The sequence below is a fragment of the Cyprinus carpio genome, chromosome B15 (assembly GCF_018340385.1).
Source record: "Cyprinus carpio isolate SPL01 chromosome B15, ASM1834038v1, whole genome shotgun sequence".
NCBI lineage: Eukaryota > Metazoa > Chordata > Actinopteri > Cypriniformes > Cyprinidae > Cyprinus > Cyprinus carpio.
This window is the reverse complement of record NC_056611.1, coordinates 25,149,751-25,174,750: the sequence shown is the minus strand read 5'-3', so window position 1 is coordinate 25,174,750 and position 25,000 is coordinate 25,149,751. Positions and strand designations below refer to the sequence as shown.

Sequence of the window (25,000 nt, the reverse complement as noted above, 5' to 3'; positions counted from 1 at the left end):
CATCTGATCAGAATCCGAAGATGTTGATGTCTCTTCAGCTTCTTTTATCAGTGCAAATGAAAGATCAAGTCATTGTGGGATACAGTATGTGTTTCAATACCGAAAATACACATCTGTGTCCCTGCAGCACAGAAGCAGTCATGAGTAGCACAGGTATATTTGTAGCAATAGACAACAATACATTGTATGGGTCACAATTATACCTTTCTCTTTTATGCCAAAAATCATTAGGATATTAAGATAAGATCATGTTCCATGAAGATATTTTGAATCGTAAATATATCAAAACTTAATTTTTGATTAGTAATATGCATTGCTAAGAACTTCATTTGAACAACTTTAAACATGATTTTCTCAATATTTAGATTTTTTTGCTCCCTCAGATTCCAGATTTTCAAATAGTTGTATCTCAGACAAATATTGTCCTCCTAACAAACCACACATCAATGGAGAGATTATTTATTCAGTTTCCAGAGGATGCATACACCTCAATTTCACAAAATTGACCCTTAAGACTGGTTTAATGTTTTGTGCTCCAGGGTCACAATATAGTATTCAGAGTACACACTCTATACTGCAGGGATAATGTTAGTATGCAGCCGGAGGAGCTTCACAGAAAGCTTCAGTGCACTGAAAACTCATAATCAACTTAATAAGCTGAAAACTTGCTTTAAAATGATCTTTTCTCCATGTGAGGTCGTTATGAAGCGATGCGTGAACACCTGAGCTGATGTTCGGTTCAGTCTGAGATGTGTTTCCATGTCTAAGTGTTGTGCTGATGTTCACGTTCTCAGTCAGCTGGTCTTCTGCTTCACTGCATGAACTCAGAAGCGCTGAGATGCTGAAGGAATGAAATCAAACAGTTAATCGTGTGTTTGTTCCTGCACATGTAGTTGAGCTGGAGCTAAAGCCGCACACTGATGATGATTTGAGGTGTTTACCGAGCTTTATTCCAGCATGACGTCTCGTTAACGGAGCGTGTTTGTGTGTCTCAGGTCGTCGTATAAAGACTGTAACACTCTTCACCTGCCGATGGAGCGCTTCTCTCCCGTCAGACGCTTCTCAGACGGAGCCGCCACCATCCAAGCCTTCAAGATGCAGCTGGAGAACAACAGTCTGATCCGACAGCTCAAACAGGTACAGAGCCCTGCTGCAGCGGTAGTTCTGCTGCTCCATCAGCGCCCCCTGCTGTCAGAGAGAGGAGCTACACACTCACATCACATTCAGTCTGTGTGCAGCTTCTGTCTGGACTGAATTGAGTGTCCTGCTGTAATTTCTGACCCGGTGATGAAAGACAAGCTTATGTGGATTCTACACATTTAAACAATTCTGAGTTATCTAGAATTATTTATGGAGCAGATAAAATACATATAATCATTTATCATTTTGACGTTACTCTTTTCTTTATTTAAAGGCTGAAATGGGTTTACCACCTTTTTATGAAACTTTTTCAAAGCTTTATTTGAGCATCTCGTACATGTTATTAGGTGAACTCTTCTCATTTAAAATCCGGGCATCATTGCTAATGTTATTGTTTTAGTGTTTATGCAAACTTAAAGTCATTTTATTTGTTGTTTGTTGTGAGAGAGAGTGTGTGTGTGTGTGTTAGAGAGACAGTGTGTGTGTGTGTGTGTATGTGTGAGAGAGACAGAGTGTGTGTGTGAGAGAGAGAGAGAGAGTGTGTGTGTGTTTGTGAGAGAGAGAGAGAGAGAGAGTGTGTGTGTGTGAGTGAGTGAGAGAGAGAGAGAGAGAGAGTGTGTGTGTGTGAGAGAGAGTGTGTGTGTGTGTGTGTGTTAGAGAGACAGTGTGTGTGTGTGTATGTGTGAGAGAGACAGAGTGTGTGTGTGAGAGAGAGAGAGAGAGAGAGAGAGTGTGTGTGTGTGTGTGTGTGTGAGAGAGAGTGTGTGTGTCAGAGAGAGAGAGAGTGTGTGTGTGAGAGAGAGAGTGTGTGTGTGTGTGTGTGTGTGTGTGAGTGAGAGAGAGAGAGAGAGAGTGTGTGTGTGAGAGAGAGAGAGAGTGTGTGTGTGTGTGTGAGAGAGAGAGAGAGAGAGAGTGTGTGTCAGAGAGAGAGAGAGTGTGTGTGTGTGTGTGAGAGAGAGAGAGAGAGAGTGTGTGTGTGTGTGTGTGTCAGAGAGAGTGTGTGTGTGAGAGAGAGAGAGAGTGTGTGTTTGTGTGTGTGTGTGAGAGAGTGTGTGTCTGTGTGTGTGAGAGAGAGAGAGAGAGAGAGAGTGTGTGTGTGTGTCAGAGAGAGAGAGTGTGTGTGTGAGACCAAATGTCTCCACAAGGATAGTAAAACCTGAAATCTTTGATATTCTGGGTCCAGCCTGTGGTCCCCACGAGGGAAAAAAATAGTAAATGATGATTATCTGAAAGAGTAAGAATGCAAACAGGTTTTCTGTGAGGAGTAGGTTTAGGGGACAGAAAATATTGTTTGCTCAGTATAAAAGTAATAGAAGTCTATGGAAAGTCCCCACAATTCACAGAAACAAACGTGTGTGTGTGTGTGTGTGCAGGAGTGTGAGCAGCTTCAGAAGATGTACGCGGCTCCGCAGGACGAGCGTCTGATGGAGCACACACAGCAGCAGCACATCCTCTACCAGCAGGAACAGCAGATCCTACACCAGCAGATACAGGTCCGGCTCGCTCTCTGATACTGCCAGCTACAACTCACTTCTGTTTACACTCCCAACATTCAGTTTCAGTCTTTTTGTTGATTTTTTTTAATTTTATTTTCTTTTGTCTATATAGTGTTTTGTTATTTTCAGCTTCAGTTATTTTAGTACATGAAGCGTTAACTAAAATAACTAAATGAAATTAAAAAATGTTTTGGTAACTAGCTGAAACAAGTGTAATATTTTTTTTATATTTTACTTTATTTCAGTTGAGGTTCATTTTATTTCAAGTATCAGAAATGGGTTTTTATGGTTTTAGTTTACTATAATAACCCTGATCTGACACACATTCATTGGTTCTGTTGTTTTTGAATAGATTATAATAACTACACACACCAAACACATGAAAAAGGACATTATTACTTAATGAATCGCTTCTCTAAATAAGGCAGGTTTTGTCACAAGTAACTCAACTGAAAGTAATTCAAATGATTCAAATCTTGAATAAAAGCCATGGGCAATTTAATAACAAATATACATTTTTATAATAATGCAGAGCTTTAAAATATTTCATTAGACTGAAATTGAGTGAAAATATAGTTTAAATTCCTGATCCAGTGAATTAATGAACGGCTGGGAAAGATTGGTTATACAGAGCAGAAACCCTGAAGGACCATCCGCTCTTATATCTGTTTTAATTTAGTTTTAATTGTAATTATTTTAGTTACTAAGGGTTAGGAATCTCCTAGTGTTGAAATCAAGACCATCATTACAGCAGAAGAACAAGAGGTGTGTTCACATTACCTGTGAAGAAGCGTTTTACAAACGATTGAAGAGTTACAGTTAAATGAATGCACACACACACACACACACACACACACACACACACACTCCTGACTGTGACTATGAAGGGATGTGACCATGTTGACTTCCTGTTTGCAGGCCCTGTCTTTGGGACATGGAGAAAACCAGCCCAGCAGTCACCTGACATACCAGCTACAGAGGTACACACACACACACACACATTCACAGACTCATGCTCTCACACTCTCACATGCACATTCTCACACACACACACACTCTCACACACTCGCACACACACTCACACTTGCAGACAGTCTCACACACTCACACTCTCGCGCACACACACACACACACACCCCAAAAAAACCCACGCCCAAAACAAACCACACACTTGCAGTCTCACACACTCACGCACGCACACTCTCAAACACACACACTTTTACACTCTCGCACACGCACTGACTCTTACACACGCACACTCTTTCAGTGTCACACACCCACTCTCACACATTTGCACGCACACTCTCACACACTCTCTTGCACTTACTCTCACAGATTAACACACACTCGCTCACTCACACTCTTGCACACACACTCACACTATCACACTCACACACTTGCACACTGACAGAGACTCACACACACTCACTTTCTCACACACACACACACACACACACACACACACACACATTCACACACTCTCACACATTTGCACGCACACTCTCACACACTCTCTTGCACTTACTCTCACAGATTAACACACACTCATGCAATATTACACATACTACTCGCTCACACACACTCACACTCTTGCACACACACTCACATTATCACACTCACACACTTTCTCTCTGACAGAGACTCACACACACTCACTTTCACACACACACACACTCACAGATGTACAGATGCTGATCGCTCTGCTTCTGTCTCTCTCAGGTTGCGTATTCAGCCCTCCAGTCCTCCTCCTACGCATCCCAACAACCACCTCTTCAGGCCAGCCAATCAGAGTCCTCCTCCGGGGAGTCAGGGGATGATGCAGGCACACGGTCAGTGTGGGTCAGTGGTAGCTGTCGCGTGATTGACATGCAGTCTCTCGTAACGCTGACGTGTTAAACTCCTCCCACAGGCGGGCCGTCTGCGGTTCAGTTCCAGCATGGCTCCGCCCTCTACCAGTCTCCCAGCGCCAGCCCTCCCCCCACCAGCCTCCCCCGCATGGCGCTGCCCAATCAGCAGCCTCCGCCAGGCTCCGCCCGCACGCTCGCGCAACAGCAGGTGACCATTCAGGTGCAGGAGGTGGAGCTGGGGGGCGGAGCCCAGCGGCAGGGCTTCCTAGCCACGCCCTCTCACAGAGTTCTGGGGAAGCAGCTGAGCGCAGATAACGCAGAAACTCACAGGTGACGCGAGCGCCGCAGAAACGCTTCACGATTGCTCTGTTCCTTTCGTTTGTTTTTTGCTTTTATTTTTGTTTTTTAAAAAAGAATTAAATGGTTTTATTGTTTACTTTAGTTGTGAATCAGTGCTGTTTATGTTTGTTTAAATGCATTTCAGCATGTTTAGTGCTTGTAGATGTTTTAAATGCATCTGTTGTGGAAATGATTTGTGTAAATATTGCGAGATTCTCCCAGAAGACGGTGTTTCAGTCCAGACGATTGAGCGCCGGACGCTGAGGTACTTTGAGACATGCTGATGTCCAGTGCTAGCAGTAGATGAGCGTCCTGTGTCGCGTTCACTGGAGAGCTGAACTCCAGCGGATCTGAGACGGGACGATGAGGAGTAGATGCTCAGTGCTGTTAGCAGTCATTCACAACACTGAGCGCTCCACCTGGAGCAGTGTTGAGAACCGCTGGATCTCTGATTAATGCAGTTTTCATATCAGTATTACGTGTTTTAAAGTCAACATGAAATCAGCATTCAGTCTAAAAAAAAATCTGAAATTTACAGTAAAAAGCATCAGCTGTGGTTCATGGAACCTTGCCATGCAGTAGCAATGGTTTAAGTTTACAGATTGATTTTTAAAATTACAATTAAATACTTTCAGTGAAATGGTGTTAAAATTATTATTATTTTTTTTTACATTTACAATACACTGGCAATAAAAAAAAAACGGAGTGTGTATTTACGCTAAGTGCAAATAGGCTATTTACACTAACTCCGCCTACCAAAATGTGATTGGGCTAGTCACCACTACAAAGACGATCTTGTAATAATGGCTCCAGTGGCAGTAAAGCACGTGCCGTAGTCATTTTTGTTGACTGTTTAGTTCGAATCCAAAATATTTTTTTACAATTTTTTTTTCCCTCCCTTTTCAATCCTCATATCACATCAGAAAGGCATTTATTTTCACTAAAAATAAAGGAAATAATCGAAAAGTTGATAATAAAGTATCGGGTGGGTGTAGGGAGGGCTTTATCATCCCAATAACGTGGCATCCATTTGATAATTTGAATTAAAATTATAATTTACTCTCAATACGTCATTATTGCATACTGTTTTATAATGAACTACAATACTGAGGTGCAGGTAATTGCCACTATTTGCAACAAGTAATATAAATAACAGAAATTCCTGCTATTTTAAGTGTAAATAGAATCTATAGCTTACACTTAGTGTAAATAGCCGCTGCCAAAACAAAAATCACAATTAAGATTAAGTCACCTGATGATCTTTTCACTGTAAATTATAATAACTCACTGGAGATTGTGCTAAAGTGCATGTAGGTAAAGGTGCATCAGTAATATGAGAACGTGCTTCAACAGACAGCTACTGTATTCACCCTATTTTTCACCATTTTCTGAATTAACAACACAGCTAACAAAAAATACATTATCTCACACCTCCTGACATAAACATGTGGATGCACAGCTTCTGCATTTGAATGTGCATCTTAAAAAAAAAAAGATGATGAACTAATATTTGAAATATGGATTTGACTGTTTCTGTCAGTGTTTGTGTTTCATGTTGACTTTAGAACACTCGGTATGTTTACATGGACAACGTTCCGATTTTAACACGATTAAGACAATACTCTGATTAAGAATCTACCGTGTAAGAAAACACAAATCGAATTAAGCTTTCAGTAAATTAAAAATGAAACCGTATATGGCATCATAACGGAGACGAACTGTATGTTTATGTGTCAAATTCTGGAGGAGACGTCGGAGGGTATCACATGGGGACGTAATGACGTGTGCCATTAATAGATCGGTGTACTATAACAGTAAAACTGGAACATGGAAGGAATGTTCTAAAAGCAACTCATGTAAACACCTCAATCATAATATTGTCTTGTTTAGGATAAGGTGAATAATTAGATTACTGATGTCCATGTAAACGAGTGTTAGAGGGGTGGAGTCAGATCAGACGAGACACCTCCTACATAATGATCGTGGGGGTGTGGTTATGCTGATAGTAGCCTGTGGTCTCAGTCGTGCTCGTGTGTTTGATTGTGTTGCAGTCGCAGCTTGAGTCGCTTCCACACTGCTATGTACGAGCAGTTTACCCCGCACATGTTCGGCGAGGGCGTGAGCGGCGTCATCGGCACCTATAACCCCTACCTGCAGGGGGCGTCGCTGAAGGTGCCGGGGCTGGAGGGCTATCAGGGCTATCCGTCTGCACTGCAGCAGGCTCTGCTCTCTCCCACGCCGCTGGAGTATCGTACGGCTCAGCAGCACGTCACGCCCACCCTGCAGGGCCTGCTCTCGCCGCGCCACTCGCTTACGGGTCACGCTGACCCTCGCCTGCCTCCGCAGGACCTCGCCGCGCTGCTCAAACGCCAGAGCCTCCGTTCGGCTCCGCCCCCCGGTGTCATGGCCCCGCCCGCCGCCGCCGTGGCTCCGCCCACCAACCCGCAGGACTACGGGGAGATGCTGATGCTGCAGCAACTCGGCCAAGCGGCTGAGAGCTTAGACCCCGCCCCTCCACAGGCCCCGCCCCCTCAGCACTACCATCACCTGCTCCAAATCAGAACCCCACCTGAATGCCCCGCCCCTCACTCGGAGAGCATGGAGGAGGACGAGATGCCGGCCTATCACGAGGGCCTGCTGGCCAAAGCCGCCGCCCCCTGCACCGAGGGACATGAGATGCTGGCTCCGCCCCTTGGCTCCTCCCCCACCCACAGACACGCCTACTTGCGCAGCAGCACGGCGGCCAGAGGTACACACTACACTCACACACTTACAGTTCAGGTCAAGTCGAGCTTTAAGCTCCGTTCACACCAATAATGATAACTATAAAGATAACCATATTAGAGTCTACACCAGCGGAGGATATATGTTTATTCTCATACTCATAACTCAATTTAGTAGGATTCATTCTGATTGGTTCCTTACATGTTCCTTACAGTGAATGATTCATATGAGATTATCCTGAAGAAAAATCACACTGGTCTTCATAGTCGTTCATCAGAATGTAATAATGCGGATGTCACCTACTGTAGGTCACTAACGCTGATGTCAGCCCATGGTCAGATAGCTGTTCAGTCATTGTAAAATCAGTTCTCAGAGCTAGTTAATGTAATTGCTCAGAAAGCCTCATTTCAATAGGGCTGGAAAAAACGTCTGAAAAAGTACATTTGAATTTCTCACTTAATAATATTCAAAAGGTACTGTATTTTCTCCCAAGCCTGCAAGAGAAAATATAAACCAAATCAAGAACCACATATTTTATCGAAAACAATGACATGACTTTGTTTAAGGTGCTTCACATTTCAAACAAACATTCATACATCAAATATAATTTCATAATTTTTACAATATATTCACATAGAAAAAGTTATACATTGTAATAATATTTCACAATGCAGAAGAGATTTCTTTCAAAAACATTTGTAAAAATCGTAATTATTCCCACTTTTGACGGGATGTGTATCTCATTTGATAACGAAGTGTTTAATTATCATGAAAATAATGTAGCACTACAAACCGAATGAAATCAGTGTTTGATTTGTGTCTCAGAGGCGTGTGCTGATGCTGCAGAGTGTCGGGTGATGGAGGGAGATCATAACGGCTACGGCTCACGCGCCGCACAGGGAGACGCTTTCAGACCACGAGCTTCATTACAGCGACACCACACCATCCAGACCTGCGACGATGCTTACGTATGTGTGTGTGTGTGTGTGTGTGTGTGTGTGTGTGTGTGTGACGCAGTTCCTGGGCCGACCTCTCGACCTCTTGTTTTTGTAGGAACAGGTGGAGCCCATGTCTGGAATGAGCTTATTGGCTGGCAAGGCGCTAAGCTCCGCCCGCATGTCTGACATCCTCAGCCAATCGTCTCTGACAGGAAGCCAGCAGCTACAGCAGAGGGAGGGGTCAGGTGTGTAAACACACTACATACACACACACACACACACGTGTTCTCTCTATCACTGATGGTGTTGTGTGTGTGTGTTTAGTGTGTGACGTGGAGGCAGACGTTCACCCCGCCGCGTGCTACCCTTCCTCCTGCACCAGTGACATGCTGCTAAGCTACAAACCCCCGGATCTGCAGTACAGCGTGGAGCAGGCCGGGGTCTAATGAACACAGGTACACACCAAGACTTCATCATTTATTACATAAACAAATCAGCATACAATGACTATCGTTGTTTGGTAACACTTTATTTTGCTAATGAAAAGAAATGAGAGAGAGAGGCCTGACTCAAACCCAGAATCCAAACGAGATGACACAAAAGCATGCACAACTTTCTCCAAGTCCTCAAAAGAAAGAATAGACTTCAACTTAGATCTAAGATGGAAAAAAATATTTTTAACAACGGCATTCATTTGACGATCAAATTTGAGCTCAGTCAGAAATGACGCCAAGGTTTTTCACTCTAGAAGGATTTTTCCCAGAAAGTAACCCCATGCAGTCAGTGACATCATCCCTTTTTACCAAATAAAATAAACTCAGACTTCAGTTGGAGAAAATTATTAGCCAACCAACACTTAACCTCAGCCAAACCTTCATACAGAGATTTAATGGATGAATGATCCTTGCGTTTCAATGGTAAATACATTTTGTGAGTCTTCAGCATACAAATGATAATGAATGCAGTGTTTTTCAAAAATTGATCCTAGAGGGAGCTTATAAAGGGAAAACTAAACCGGTCCCAGGATTGAGCCCTGAGGAACCCCACATATGAGAGGGGCAAAATGTATATTTACTGAATATAAATAGAGACTGAATCAACACTGAACTGATCTCAATAACAACACTGTTGTCTTTAGTTGAATTTCCGTCACTGATTCTCATATTTTCCTGTTTATTACTGTGACACTGCTTTGAAACGATCTGAATTATAAAGCCCTATAGGAATAATGTCAAAAGTGAGAAGTTCACACAACTCAGGCAAAACTTTTAGCTCCCATTGACGTCATTTGATATTAAGAAGTTTGATTATTTTTACTTGATTATCTCTCTCTCTCTCACACACACACACACACACACACACACACACACACACACACACACTATAATTTGCTGTTATACTACATATAACTCCATATACAAGCCAGAAAACTAAGCCTTTTTTTGCACAGGCCTATCTAAAGGGTTAATGGTCCCACCTAGTGATCAACTGTAAAAATAACAAATTGTGACCTCTTCCCAAAAAGGGAAAACTACAAACAATCAAGAATGCATGATTTTATGGTGTCATGGCTTTGCAATCAAAAAATTTCATTATAATGGAAGTCAATGGGGCAAAAACAGCCACGAACCATAAATGAGGGAGAAAAAAAATAAAATCTAATGCTGCACAAAAACTAACAATGCATCAAAGCCAAAGTTGTTACTAATCTTTGACATGCCCAAGACTGTGATAAAAGGTGAAAAAAATATCCAGTCCACAATCACTTTTTATATTGAAAATATGTCATTTTGTGTGTTCCCCCCCCCCCCAAATCAGATAAACCATTTAATAAAAAAGTAACAAAATAGTAAAAATCTTGGATTTATACAAACATTTGGTAATTTTGATCAGGACTGAGGTTGATTTAATAGATTTATGCAAAAAAATTTAAAAAGAAAATATTTATCTGATACATTTTTACAGCAGTTTAATTTAGTGGGATGGTTTAATACACGAACATAACGAAAGGGTAGTGAATTTGCCCACAGTGTATTGTTAAGTTTTTGAAAATTTTCAAAGCATTTTCCCAAAATATGTGTCAAAATAAGATTTGTCACCAAAAAACACCACATTCTCAAAAACAAAAAAAAGTTGCCAAAAAAATAATAAACTTTACCCCCTAGAGTACAAAAAAATCCCCAACAACAACAATTAATAACAACATGCAAGAAGGCGCGGGGCTATCAGACTTGACATTACCTTATATAATTGATACTCTGTAACTTTAACACGTGTGTGTGTTTGTTTGTGTGTTTTTCTCTCTCAGGGGTGTATTTGCTGTATAAAGCTCATATCCGTCTGCTGTGTTGTGCTGTCATGCCAAATCCTCATCGTCTGTCTGTCGGGGTGTCGTGGGTGTGGGCGCTGCACGCAGGGGGCGGAGCTCTCGGCTTCCTCTTCCACTGGGAGCGTCTCCGATTGGCTGCAGCCCAATAATCATCCGCCCCTCCCGCACCCCAAACCCCTCCTACCGTTGCCATAGCAGCGCTGTCGCGCACTCCGATGTACAAGGCAAACACAGAGTCTTACGTAAACACACACACACACACACATGAAGAGACGACATCTTTACCAAACGCCACAAACCCAAAGTATTTCACGTGAAGCCTGCGCCGCGGCGGATCATTCCGGTCACGATCGACCCCTTCCGCCGGGACGGCCGACTCTCACTCGCTCTACACTTTCTTCACTTCTGTTTTTTATTTTTAACGCATTTTTATGGCTAATGTTCTGTAGGAATTATGATTATTGTTCTTGTTTTCTGTAAAAGACGTTTTATGGTTATGACATTATTAAAAGAATGACGATTATTATTAAAACCGTTCTGTGTTGCAAGAGAACAGCCGTGTTCGTTTACTCACGGTGATTTTTGCACTTTCAGTTTTTGTGACTTTCCTTTCGGTTTCGCTCTTCCTCCCTGTCCCTCGTCCTCCATTCCGTCCGTCTGACGACAGGTGCATTGTGGGTAGTTTCACAGATCCTGCTCATGGGCCGTCATCTTTTCTGTTTCAGAGCTTTATCGGTTATTTTTGTGGATGTTGTTAGAAAAGCTTTTGTATATTGTTGATTTTTGCGGTTTTATTTCTGTTCTGACGTCATGCCGCTGTTTTTAGCCAAACGGACGGACGCTTCGTTTCACGTCTCTCTCAGAGTTTAAAGCCCAAACGTGCTGAAATTGGACGATTTCTGCCGCCGTTTCATCTTCAGTCTGACCAATCCAATAACTGTCATGTGATCGTCTGAGGAGAGACGGACGCGAGTCTGTGATGAAGAGAACCATCATCCTCCGTCTGTTCATCATGTCACGCTCCTCCCTCTTTTCTTTTATAGAGCTTTGTCATTTTCTTTTCTTTCGTTTATTTTCTTTTTATTTTATTTTTCTGGCTTTATGTTTTTGGAAAAATACTAAAGTGCAACAACAATGGTTAAAAAAGATTCCAAATAAACTGAGAGAAATAATAAATATATATATAAATAAAGAAATGACTATGACAGAGGTGTGAGTGCGTGTGTTCTTTCAGCGGCAGTACCGCGGTATCGCATGGTAATACTGTGGTACAGAACCAGAAAACACCTTCACCATGATCTGCGTTCATGAAGCGCTTCTGCTCATGTAACTCACAGGACTGCAGCTGCTTTATTAGATTTATAATTGATTGATTTTCAACACTCTTATTTTCTTGTGATGCTGCTTTGAAACAGTCGGTACTGTATAAAGCGCTACAGAAATGTTAGCACTGATGACCTGCATGTGTTTCAGCCCTGAGCTAGCGAACAGAAATAAGTTGTGAAAGTGTTATTTCTGAGTGTTGAGTGAACTTAAAGGGAACATTCCATTCTACTAATTTGCAAACATCTTGAATGTTCTCTGCAAGTTCTGAAAAAATTAGTAACATTTAAAAAAAAAAATGTTACCTGAAAGTATTCTAAGGTGTCCTTGTTACAGTGTAACTATACATTTAACTGCAGTGTTGGGGAAAGTTACTTTTAAAAGTAATGCATTACAATATTGCGTTACTTTTTAATGGAAAGTAATGCATTAGATCACATCTGGGCTGGGCTTGCTTGTTTTTAATATTAAAAAGGTTCTATTAAAGGAAATGTAAATTCACGGTCAAACAAACCTTTCTGCTGCGCTGCCATTCTGGACCGGACACAGAAGAAGAAAGTTCACTACTCTTCAGCAACATGAAGCACACATATTAAGGTCTTTATTAGTATGGTTGAATTGCATAATTGAAGGCCAGCAGCAGAGACACTGGTTAATAAAATGGGATTAAGGACATTGATGTCATTTAACATTATTGCAGGTTTGCATCATATTCTGAGTTTGCTTTTCAATGTTTTTGATTTTGAGGAACACTGAATGTGTTTTTGTGCAGGTGAGATGAGTAAATAATGTTGATATTTAGTCTAGAACTACAGTCAGATCATGTTCACACACAATACTCTGCATTTACTCCTTATTTCTCTCAACATGGCAACACCAGAGCTTTCAGTCAAAACATGGAGAACAAAGTAACTAACTTAAAAAGTATTCAGATTATGTAACTCTTGTTACTTTTATAATGCGTTACACCCAACACTGCAAATACTGAGTAATATTAATTAACTACATATACATACTTTTAAGGGTGACTTGCATGTAATTATGCAATATGTATTGTCATTATAAGGTATGTAACGTGTAACAAGGACACTAATTAAAGTGTTATCTAATGTTTTTGTGCTAACGCTTTGAGAACATTATTAAAGGCCAGATGACGCTGAACAAACACATATTAACGCTACTGGAAGCACGTTTGTTCTGCACTTTGAGGGAATGTTACATGGACGTTCGTTCTGAGAACGTTTCCGTTAACTATGGAGAGGCTCTGAATAAATGTCGGGGGAAAGTAGTTACGCGTTACCAGCCTTCACCTCAGGACTGATTCTGAAGTTCAGGAGAGAAACTGCTTGTTAGCGTCTGGTTTCATGCAGTGAGGGTTTTTGTACCGAGGAATCAATTAAAAATGATGCTTTTCTTCCTCACCGTGAGTTCTGTGTTCAGCTGCTCGTGTCTGAATGTGAATCTGCACTGCAGTGGTTCAGCAGACCTGACGAGTCGAGCTCAAATTCACTCTTAGACAATTTAAATCACAAAAAACATTAGTATGTATTTTTAGCTACTAGTAGTTCTGTTAGTACCTATTTGTTGGCAAATATAACATGCTACATATTAAAAGTTAACCTATTTTAAAAATAAGTACCATATTTATTTAATACTTTCTAGTACGCAGTGTTGGGTAGGTTACTTTGGAAATATAATAGGTTACAGATTACAAGTTACCCTATTTTAAAATGTAATAGTAGGGTATAACTTTTTCATTTACTTTATTAATGTAACTGATTACTTTTAATTGCTTTTTGATTACTTTTCTAAATTTCTAGTGAATGTTTTCAACTGTTAATCATTTTCAAAAATCTACACCATGCAGGGTTACATTACAGTAGTATTCAACACTGACTAATGACTTTCTAAATCCTTCATCGCTTGAATTAAGATAAAAATTGACCACATCAAGCTCAAAATCAAAAACCGCCTTTTACTTTGAGATTGATCTGAAGTTCAGTGCAGATTTAAAATCATTAGAAATAGTTTACTGATACTGTTTTTGAAACCAAATCTTCCCATAACTACAGAAAACACTGGCATCTAACAATGGTTTTAAAAAAAAAGTTAATTAAAAAAATGCATATACATAAACCCAAATACGGTTATCTAATAAGCACGTGTCCTATTCTGAGTACTAAACTCCTGAAACATAGATGTCTTTTTGAAACAATGCATACATGCACCTGCAGCGCTTGTGAAAGAAGGAACACAGAAATTAAGTCTATAGGAATAAATTAAATAGGATCACACAAAATATATAACAGGCTATAATATAATTAACAGATTAACAAAAGGAAAAAGAAACACTGCAACAAGTATAGGCTATGCTCGTTTTTGTGACACTTGCAGTGTTAGGTGTAATGCAGTACTAATTAGTTAATTACTGTAATTTAATTTTTTTGATTACAGTTACTTCTAATGTAATTGCATTTAATACTGTATAGACTATTGAACAATTCTATATAAAGCAGATTTTTTTATATATATAAAGCAATATCAAAATCTATATTTGTTCAGTTCAGGAATAATTAATGTGATTCTATGTTATTTATTTTTAAAGAGTTAAGAGCAGGTTCATGTATATCCTTATATAATTCAACTGGTCAAGGTTGATATGGTATTTAGAAAGTGATTAGTAATAAGTAATGCACTACTATTTTAGAGAGAGTAATTTACATAGTAATTTAATTACATTGTTGAAGAAGTAATTAGTAGCTAGTAATTAATATTTTTTTAAAGTAACTTACCCAACACTGATTACTGATTACTAGTAATATATACTATTATAATATTATTATAATATACTTCTATTACTAGTCACTACTGAAATAAGTACCAGCATCTAATAAACAAGAACTAGTATCTAGTGAATACGAACTAGCATCTTTAAAAAGTTCCTAGTAGCTAAAGAATAAGCTCTAGTACTTCATGGAATAGATACTGGTATCTTAAAATAAGTACTAGTAGCATTGATATGATAAGCATTAATAGGTACCAGTATATTAAGGATTAAATGTTAAAACAGCTTGCCATATGAGCGTGTGTGTGTGTGTGTGTGTGTGTGTGTGTGTGTGTGTGTGTGTGTGTGTGTGTGTGTGTGTGTGTGTGTGTGTATTTGTTCTGAATGGCTCCTCAACCGGTCAGAGTCAGCAGCGTCTGTGCACAGAGGTAAAACATTGAGTGTGTGTGATTTTTGTGATGTGCATCATATGTACAGTATCAGTGTGTGTGTGTGTGTGTTCTGCAGCTGTGAGATGATGATTCTGCATGTCAGCATCACACTGGAAACACTGTGTTTTGTGTTGCTGACTGATGCATCTCAATCACACAGGCGCGAATCTGAAGGATACACTGCTTCATTCACATGTGATAACGGATGGTCAGTAGATTTGTGTATCAGTTGACTATCTGAGAATCTCCTGTGTGTGTGTGTGTGTGTGTGTGTGTGTGTGTGTGTGTGTGTGTGTGTGTGTGTGTGTGTGTGTGTGTGTGTGTGTGTATGTAGGTGACTATGCCCCGTGTGTGTTTGAAGCAGAGGACACGTCTGTCTGCTTTATTCTTTCACACCTTGTCCTGGGCCTGTTCAGGTAAGACCAAATAAACACATGCACTCACTCAAACACACACACGCACACACACACACACTCACTCACACACACACACGCACACACACACACACTCACTCACAAGTTTCCAAGCTGTTCTTGACTTTGTTTCTCTCTGACAGCATCCATAGACCCCGCCCCCAAAATTGACGGACAGCGGACCTCGTCGGTTACCGTACAGGAGAACGTCACTCACCACTTCAGCTGCCAATCAGAGGGCTGGGATGCTCAAGCCCCGCCCCTGCTCACCTGGTACCTGAATGGCGAGCGGCAGAGCGAGGTGACGGGCCGCCGGGGGGCGGGGCGTCTGGTGATGACATCATCGCAGGATTCCGGAACCCTTAAATACGGATCAGAGCGCAACAGCACGTTCACACTGAAGCCGAAGCGCTGGGACCGAGAGCTGGTGTGTGCGGCGCGAAACCCCGCGAGAGGAGAGAGCTACAATGCCAGCGTCACGCTCAACGTCCAGTGTGAGTCGATAATCAAACACCAGAGCTGCACGCTCTTCCCTAAAGAGAATCAATTTTGGTTATAAATATTAAAAATTATAATAATAAGAAAAACTTTGTATATTAAAGGGATAGTTCACCTAAAAAAATGAACATTTTGTTATTTACTCACCATCATGTTGTTCCAAACCTTTAATGGTGATAATAATGTTATACATTAATATAAATTAAAATAAGACAAAAAATGTTATATATTAATATGAAAGTTTTAATCTAAAGTTTATTATATTATATAATTATAAAGTATTCATTTTAATTCAAGTAATATTAATTCAAATTGATCTGTCTGTAAGCAGCATGCAGTTGTATGTTTTGGCCACAGATGGCGATAGAGAGTTGAGTAGAGTTGTGTTTCAGTCCAGCCAGAGATCCTGCGTGTGGATGCTCACTACAGCCAGAGCTCGGACCCAGGCCTCGCCCTCATTCTCTTCGCTTTGGTTCGCTCCAACCCCCCCGCCACCATCCGCTGGGTGGATCAGTCCGGTCAGCTGCTGGCCAACAGCTCCGACTTCCTCATCCTGGACTCGCGCAGCTTACCCTGGCTGACCAATCACAGCCTGCAGCTCACCCTCAGCAGCCTATCAGGAAACATCACTGTGAATGCCAACAACAGCCTCGGCTCCGCCCACAGCAACCTCACGCTCACAGGTGGTCACTTACACCTAGTGGTCACTTGTTGATCTTAACAGCGAACCAGACAAGTGCTGATTAATCATTTCTGTGTTTATTTATTTATATCTGTGTATATCTGTATTACCGCTGATATTTATGGTTATACTCTTGCAGCCTATATGTTCTGTTTTTATTAGAAGTCAATAAAAAAAGACTTCAGAGAGATGTCCCCCTAGTGGTAAACTGTTAAAATTTCGAAACGTTTCGAAACAGTTATTACATAAAGAAGTCACGTGACTTTAGCAGTTTGAAACACGGTCCAAATCAGTGATTGGAAACAAAAGTTTGGTAAAGGTTTCGAAGCTTCTTGAAGCAGTGTTTTGAGCGCACCCATCACTATTTGGGGAAGTCGTGGCCTAGTGGTTAGAGAGTTTGACTCCTAATCCTAAGGTTGTGGGTTCGAGTCTCAGGCCAGTAATACCACGACTGAGGTGCTCTTGAGCAAGGCACCGAACCCCCAACTGCTCCCCGAGCACCGCAGCATAAATGATACACAATGCTCCGGGTGTGTGTGCACGGTGTGTGTGTGTGTGTGTGTGTGTGTGTGTGTGTGTGCACTGCTCCGGGTGTGTGTTCACGGTGTGTGTGTGGACTTTGGAGCACGAATTCTGAGTATGGGTCGCCATACTTGGCTGTATGTCACGTTGCTTTTTTTTAATTTATTTTTTTATTACTACTAATATAAATGCGTACCAGTTATTTAAATTAATATTCATATTTATTAGTATGAAAGTAACAATAAAGACATTTATAAAGTTACAAAATATTTATATTTCTAATAAATGCTGTTCTTTTGAACTTTCTATTCATCTGTGAATCCTGAAAAATAAAACGTATCACAGTTTCCACAAAAATATTGTGCAGCACAACTGTGTTCAACATTGATAATAATCAGAAATGTTTCTTGAGCAGTAAATCATCATATTAGAATGATTTCTGAAGATCATGTGACACTGAAGACTGGAGTAATGATGCTGAAAATACAGCTGCACATCACAGAAATAAATTACACTTTAACACATATTCACACAGAAAACAGCTATTTTAAATTTTAATAATATTTCAGTATTTTCACTGTATTTTTGATCAGATGAATGTGTTCCTCCAGAGTTCCTGCAGTCGCGTGTGGAGGTGCCGGTGTTCGGGATTGTGACGGGTGGCGTCGCCGGCTTCATCACCCTCCTCATCTTCACCCTGATGGTGTTCTTCCTCCTTCAGAAGGACAAAACCAAAGCCCTCGGTACATGATCTCAGCACACTGACTCTGTGAAGCACTCTGTACATGTGCAGTGTTCCTGTGAGCTGATCTCTGATGCTGTGTGTTGTTTTCAGAGGAGCCTGCAGTGCGTCTCTCCTGCAAACGGTGCGCCGCTCCTCAGCGTTCACAGCTAATACTGGCCTTATTGGGTGAGCTGATCTGATCTATGTGTGTGTGTGTGTGTGTGCGTGCAGCAGTGAGAACAGCGTGTATCTGCCGCGGGAGAACATGTCTCTGCCGTCACACGTGCAGCTGAACGAGGACCGAGCGCTCTGTAAGGGTGAGTGTGATCCTCGCTGAGCTCCGCTCGGCTCCGGGGCCCGTCTCTGACTCCTGCTGCCGTGTTTCAGGACAGAGCTCCAGACCCAACACGCTGGAGAGGAGACGCGCCGAGGACGAGGACGAGGACCTGTCCGCAGCCTACGCCGCCCGAGGTCAGAGGTCACGGCTAGGGCTGCAATAAGAAAGATGATGATGATGATGACAAACACTTTACAAAATTAGTAAAGCTTAAATGAAAATATAAAAGTTAATTCAAATTATTAAAAAAAACTATAATAAAACTAAGCTGCATTCGCTTGAAACAGGATTTATAATAAATGCAAAGCCTAAAGTAATGTAAGTGAAACTGAAACTAGCGGCGTGTAGAAATAATCTTGTGTTTATGTTCCTCACTCGACAGATCCAGATGTGCGGCTTTGAGAGTGTTTTGCATGTTTGTGTGATCTCAGGAGTCTGTGGAGACGGCTCTGTCCGTGTGGTGTTGACGTGATTCCGTGTCTCCGCAGGTTTCGCTCGCTATCCGATGGTCGGCTACATCTATAAAGTCAGCAGCACCAGCAGCGACGAGATCTGGCTCTGATTCAGAACCATGATGACCCACCGCTGACCTCTGACCTCTGACCTCACGCCCGGACGAGACTGACGAATCTCTCACGCATCAAGCCTCATATCTGAGATCTTGACGTGATTGACTGACAGTGTCCTGCTGAAGAACTGCATTACCCATAATCCCCTGATCCGAGATACCACTGTTACTATGGAAACACCGTTCAGAGGCTGTTTCCACACTAGCTACATTAGTTAACTGAAGCAGTGGTGATGATGAGTCCTGAAATGTTTGCGAAATCAGAGAAAAAGAGTTTAAATCACAGACTGATTCAGTGACGTCAAACACAGGGAATCATGGGAGCTGTAGTTCATTCAGATCATTAATATTTTATTTGGTGTTTCTTCATCAGATGTGGTCATGTTCTCAGAGTTAGTTATGAAGAAACGTTCTTTCAGTTTTCTGGCTTCCTCAAAACAACATTTATACATTATGAAACATTTTTATAAAACATTTCAGTTGGACGTCATCTAACTTTTTAAAATGTTACTATTAGTCTCAGATGATTCAGAGAACATTCAAACGTAACGTTCACGGAACGGTTGCAGAATTCTAAAATGGAACACTCCCTTAATGTTCACAGAACCAACATGAAAACGTTTTGAACTTAATGGGAATGTTAACGTTTATAGAACATATTTATAGTCTGTATTGACGAATCTCTGAAATGCGTCTCGAGGGAATCAGTGTGAACGGAAGTGAATCAGATCAGAATGATTTGCACAAACCGTTCGCCTGATCATCACTGTATGTGAATACTTAAACATCGACAGACTGTACATACCTGCTTTCCTCAGTATTTACCCACAGTTCTTTGCTGCTATACGGAATGCTGCATTATATTTGTTTAATATAAAGGAATGTTCAGTAAATCTGCAGATATGTGAGATAAATATGTAAGAAATCTATATATTTAAATGAATATAAAGCGTATTGTTGATAAGGTGTTATGATCATATGCATATGTATATTTACTGTAAGTATATTTGTAAAGCTCATTATGAATCTGTACATATCAATATATTCAATAACGCATGTCACTGTGTTTCCATCCAGCAGGAGGCGCTACTAGTTAAGCTGCAGCTGTGGCTGTTAACCTGAGCTTAAGTAGTACTAGTTAATTATTGTCTCTTGTTTGTGTATTATTATTCATATGATGAAATACCTCAATAAATCATAATGATCGCACAGTCCAGTGTGTGTCAGAGTTTCTCTCTCTCTCTTTTTTATTGCAAGAAAATATAAATACGATCATAAGAAGATCCTAAAGAACAGAGCACAGATCAAAATAAAATAAGAGAGAGAACACAGAAAGCAAAAGAAGAATTACACAGTCGTGTCTTATAGTTTAAATTTCTTCAGTAAACTAAACAGATTTACATTTGAACAATCTTACAGATTTACAGTAGGCCTACACACAAGATTCCTTTAGAAAAACAGAAAACAATGGCTTGGTTTTACGGCACTTAGCCTACGTTTATGACTATAAAACTGGCCCAAAATGTCGTTTCAATATCAACATCACAAGGTGGAATTATTGTGATCAAAATTCTAATCTAAGGATGGTAGATATGATTAATGTTGAAGTGTATGGCTTGGCTTTGGGAGGTCTGGGAAAGCAGAGACACATTCATCTGCTCTTGGTGTGTTCTCAAGGATTCTTGTTCTCGCAGGTGTTTGTGGTCTTCCGTTTGTGCACCGGAAGTCAAATGTAGATCTTTCATCTGCAGTTTCTGCTCTTATTGTTCTCAGACTGTGTGTAAGTGCATGAAATAATGATAAAACACACGCACAGAGAGTTATTTTCAGGGCCGATGAGCGGATCTGGCCTGTTTGAACAGAAACCGCTTCTTTTATTATCTTGATTTTAATGTGGAGCTTTTTGTCTAACGTTAGTTAATATTAGGATGAGTTTGGCTTTCTGAGCTTCAGTTGAACTCATTATTATTTATTACAGATGATCTGGATCAAGTCGAGCTCCAGATCTCGTCGTGTTGGTTTCTGACTTCCGGTTCATCGAGTCTTCCACTCGTCGCATCGAAAACCACTCGACGTCTGCAGCCTCTCAGGTCTGTGTTAAACTCTTTCAATCTTTCACTTACAGCTTTGTTTTACTTAGATAATTTTAGATTGGAGTGTAATTTGATATTAATAAACAGGTTTAACTTTTTGTTAACACTTTACTATAAGGTCTAATTCTTTATAACATGAATTTATGACTATACTTTTGTTCATTGTTAATTCACGCTTGTTCCTAATACTTTAATTTATACAGTTTCTGACGTTTCAATGTATTAGCAGATGTGGAAATTAATATTACCCGAAATTAATAAATGCTTTAAAAGTTTGTTCAATGTTAGTTTAGGATGCCTAAATTAAGATATCTGTATATTAACAAGCATTAATGAACTGGATGTTATTTTAAAGTGATATTATCAATCAATAGAAGCACGTTTCAGAGCTGAAGGTGATTTTTAATGTTTTAGTTTTTTACTAAAGCAACATTTTTGTAGTTTCAGCATGTGAAAGCGAACTTGAGAAACTTGTGTTATATTTTGTTGCGTGTTTTGTTGGAGTTGGGTCAGACCGTGAGCTTTGGATGATGAACGTTTATTTATTTATTTATTATCTACAGGCAGAGAAGAGATTATTAATAATAGCAGCAGCAGCTCACTGAGAGATGGACAGACGTGTGTTCGTGTTGCTCTGTCTGCTGACGGCTGTGAGATCACAAGGTAACAATCATCTTCAGCTGTTCCTTCAGTCTTTCAAACAGCACTGCACTATATTTGCTTTCTCAGAATCATATTAGTGTTTTGACCTTAATGAAACTCCATTAATCTGATCTAGTGTTAACTTTGCAGGTACTCCACCGGCAGAGATCACTGTAAATGCACAGGACATGGTTCTGACATGTAAAAATGGAAAATTTGGTGACAAAGATTCAATAAAGATGAATTATGATAATTCTGGAGTCCACCAGTGTAAACCTGAAAATGATGAGGAGTGTACTGATGCAACCTGTGCAACAGCTCTAATAAAAATCCTGAGTGAGTATTATATATGCCCCACCCCCATTTCCCTCAGATTTAATATAAATACATACAAATGAATTATCAGCACTTGAGTGAGAACTTGGTATTTGGTGTGTGTTTTCCTTTAGGACAGTCAGTGAACACACACTTGATTAGTTACACAGAGTTACAGCAGATCTGACAGATCTCCTCTGAAGTGTACTACAGCTCAGCTTTACATGTCATACATTATTACAGTATTACGTTTTATTTAATGCATTAATTATGCCTTGTAATACACTTTATAATGAGCTCATGAATATTTGTAACAACATTTATAATGTTACAACGCTTTTCTATTCACTGTTACATAATATGCGTTAAAACATGATTTTAGATGTAACAAGAAATTATAATGCATTTTAACTGTTTACAGTTCAGAAAGAATATAATGCATTATAATGTAGATTTTGAACATTTTCATAATGCATAAGTGTGTGTGTGTGTGTGTGTGTGTGTGTGTGTGTGTGTGTGTGTGTGTGTGTGTGTGTGCAGGCAGTGAGAACCTGATCCAGCTGGACTCGATGGCTCTGGTCAGTGTTATCGTGGGGGATATTTTAGTGACCGCTCTGATCGGATGGGCTATTTACATCGTCTGCGCTCAACCCACAGCCAGAGGCGGCTATCAGGGGAATAAAGGTGCGTCACGATCACGATCATCATCAATATCAGTGAATCAGGAATCAGTGGTTGATCTGTGTGTGTTTCTCTCTTCAGCCTCGGACAGACAGGCTCTGATCAATAATCACGCTCCATCAGGAGGAGACACTTATCAGGTACATCTGAGTGAACATTCACACCAGCGTCTGACACACTTCACCTTCTGTGATACAATATAAAAACAGAGAAATATTATTCAGCTATACATGTGACCCTGGAGCACAAAACCAGCATAAGCCTCAGTTTTTTTAAAATTCATGCATTAATAAATAAGTAAATAATCTCTCCATTGATGTATGGTTTGTTAGGAGGACAATATTTGTCTGAGATACAACTATTTGAAAATCTGGAATCTGAGGGAGCAAAAAAATCTAAATATTGAGAAAATCATCTTTAAAGTTGTTCAAATGAAGTTCTTAACAATGCATATTACTAATCAGAAATTAAGTTTTGATATATTTACGGTAGAAAATTTACAAAATATCTTCATGGAACATGATCTTTACTTAATATCCTAATGATTTTTGACATAAAAGAAAAATGTATACAATGTATTGTTGTCTTTTGCTACAAATATACCTGTGCTGCTTATGACTGCTTCTGTGACACAGGGACACAAATATTTATATAAATGTACTGTATATGGCATTCTTTACTATTTTGGAGTCTGAGAGTGTGAGGGATTCTGTGAAAACGTTTAGAAAATTATAGTGTAAAAATTAAATAATAATAATAACAATAAATAAGATATATCCTGAAACTGACATTATTAGGGTTTCATTCTGTTTTCCAATTACTGGTCTGAAATCATACATCTAATTATTTATTCTATTTACAGTCTATTTATTGTGTCTCTGATAATTGTAGGTAGAAAAAAATGGCATTATAGTATTAATATATTAATAGAAAGTAAAGATTACCCAAATTATATTTTACAGAAATTCAAATTAAAAAAAAAAAATACAAGAGTAATATTTAAAAAAAAAAAAATTACAGTATAAATTGGGTCTGTATACATAAAAATACATACAAAATCTAAATGTACATACACACAATAGATATAAAGAGAGAGAGAGATACAGAATGATATAATACCCAGTCCTACAGGAGAGGGACTTCCAAGACCATCATCATAATAAAAGCATCAGTTCAGATTAAATGCGCATGATTAATGTTGGTAATTACACTGGATCGTGTATCATGTGTGTGATTGTGATGTTTGCATGTTGTTTAGCCGCTGAACACGCGTACGGACGAGTACAGCACTCTACACGCGCAGCGCAAACAGAAGAACAAGCAGTCCGTCTGACCTGAAGATATTAGCAGAAGAAGCAGACAACGGCTCATCTTTAAACCTGTCTTTGATTTCACGCTCCTGTAAATGTAGGTGTCTGTCGCTTGTGTTGATGCTTCAAATAAATAAAGTCTTTCTTTACTATCAGCGTGCTGTAAATTCTTTAAAGGTTCATCACAGAATAAAGGATTTTATTTGAGTTTTTAATAATCTATAGGCTTTGTTTCTCAACACTCAGGTCAGATTATTAAACTCTCCTAACAGCGTTCATCATCGCTTCGACACAAAACACATTCAGTGAAGACATCTTTCAAATGACATGAACTCTTTTCTCACTGAACCTACAGACTGTTCTTTACAATCCTGATCACCTTCATACAAAACTCAATAACACACACCTCTGATCTGTTCCTACAGTAATACCTGCGTCAAATATATTACCAATCTGAACAATGAAAAAACTGAACACCTACATGACTTCAGTCTTATTTCTGTGAGGAATAATGTTGTGCTGTAATGAAAACGTGAAAAATTTACATTTTAAAAAAGTTGTATTTTTAATAATAATAATAATAATGTTGTAACCTAAATGTTGAGAAGTATGTGTTCTAGTGATTTGAAGAAACTGTAAAGGAAATGTTCAGGTTATATCTGAGACGCGATGTCGATTATCACAAACTATTGAATACATGAAGCTGTTTACAGGAAAGATGAGTGTAATGCAGGTAGAGCCATACATAAACTATACTGAATGTTTACTTTAAAGGAATAATTCCTTAATAAATGATCTTTCTGTAAATGTAGTTGTATGACTTCTGAGAAACACCTGTTTTTGTCGTCTATGAAAACGGAAAC

At 39.7% G+C, this 25,000-nt stretch overlaps 2 protein-coding genes across 3 annotated transcripts in view; both read left to right on the top strand.

Moving 5' to 3' along the window:
- The window catches only part of sik3 (SIK family kinase 3), a 39,699-nt gene extending 27,679 nt beyond the window's left edge, over window positions 1–12,020 (top strand). Inside the window, 10 exon segments of the mRNA XM_042739975.1 lie at window positions 996–1,137; window positions 2,514–2,633; window positions 3,555–3,616; window positions 4,356–4,465; window positions 4,546–4,813; window positions 6,874–7,571; window positions 8,372–8,514; window positions 8,600–8,729; window positions 8,809–8,939; window positions 10,793–12,020. Of these exon segments, the coding sequence (XP_042595909.1) occupies window positions 996–1,137; window positions 2,514–2,633; window positions 3,555–3,616; window positions 4,356–4,465; window positions 4,546–4,813; window positions 6,874–7,571; window positions 8,372–8,514; window positions 8,600–8,729; window positions 8,809–8,930 (1,795 nt within the window). The 3' untranslated portion in view covers window positions 8,931–8,939; window positions 10,793–12,020.
- Window positions 12,021–15,217: 3,197 nt separating this feature from the next.
- On the top strand, window positions 15,218–20,310 carry LOC109047157 (transmembrane protein 25). 2 transcript variants are annotated; one of them, XM_042739974.1, is made up of 9 exons: window positions 15,218–15,349; window positions 15,687–15,768; window positions 15,909–16,259; window positions 16,656–16,946; window positions 18,079–18,210; window positions 18,303–18,333; window positions 18,426–18,508; window positions 18,579–18,662; window positions 19,017–20,310. In XM_042739974.1, the coding sequence occupies exons 2-9, from the start codon at window positions 15,693–15,695 to the stop codon at window positions 19,088–19,090; spliced, it is 1,122 nt and encodes a 373-aa protein (XP_042595908.1). In that variant the 5' UTR covers window positions 15,218–15,349; window positions 15,687–15,692; the 3' UTR covers window positions 19,091–20,310. The 2 variants fall into 2 exon arrangements, with proteins under 2 accessions (XP_042595908.1, XP_042595907.1); XM_042739973.1 differs by having other exon boundaries at window positions 18,423–18,508.
- Window positions 20,311–25,000: the final 4,690 nt, after the last annotated feature.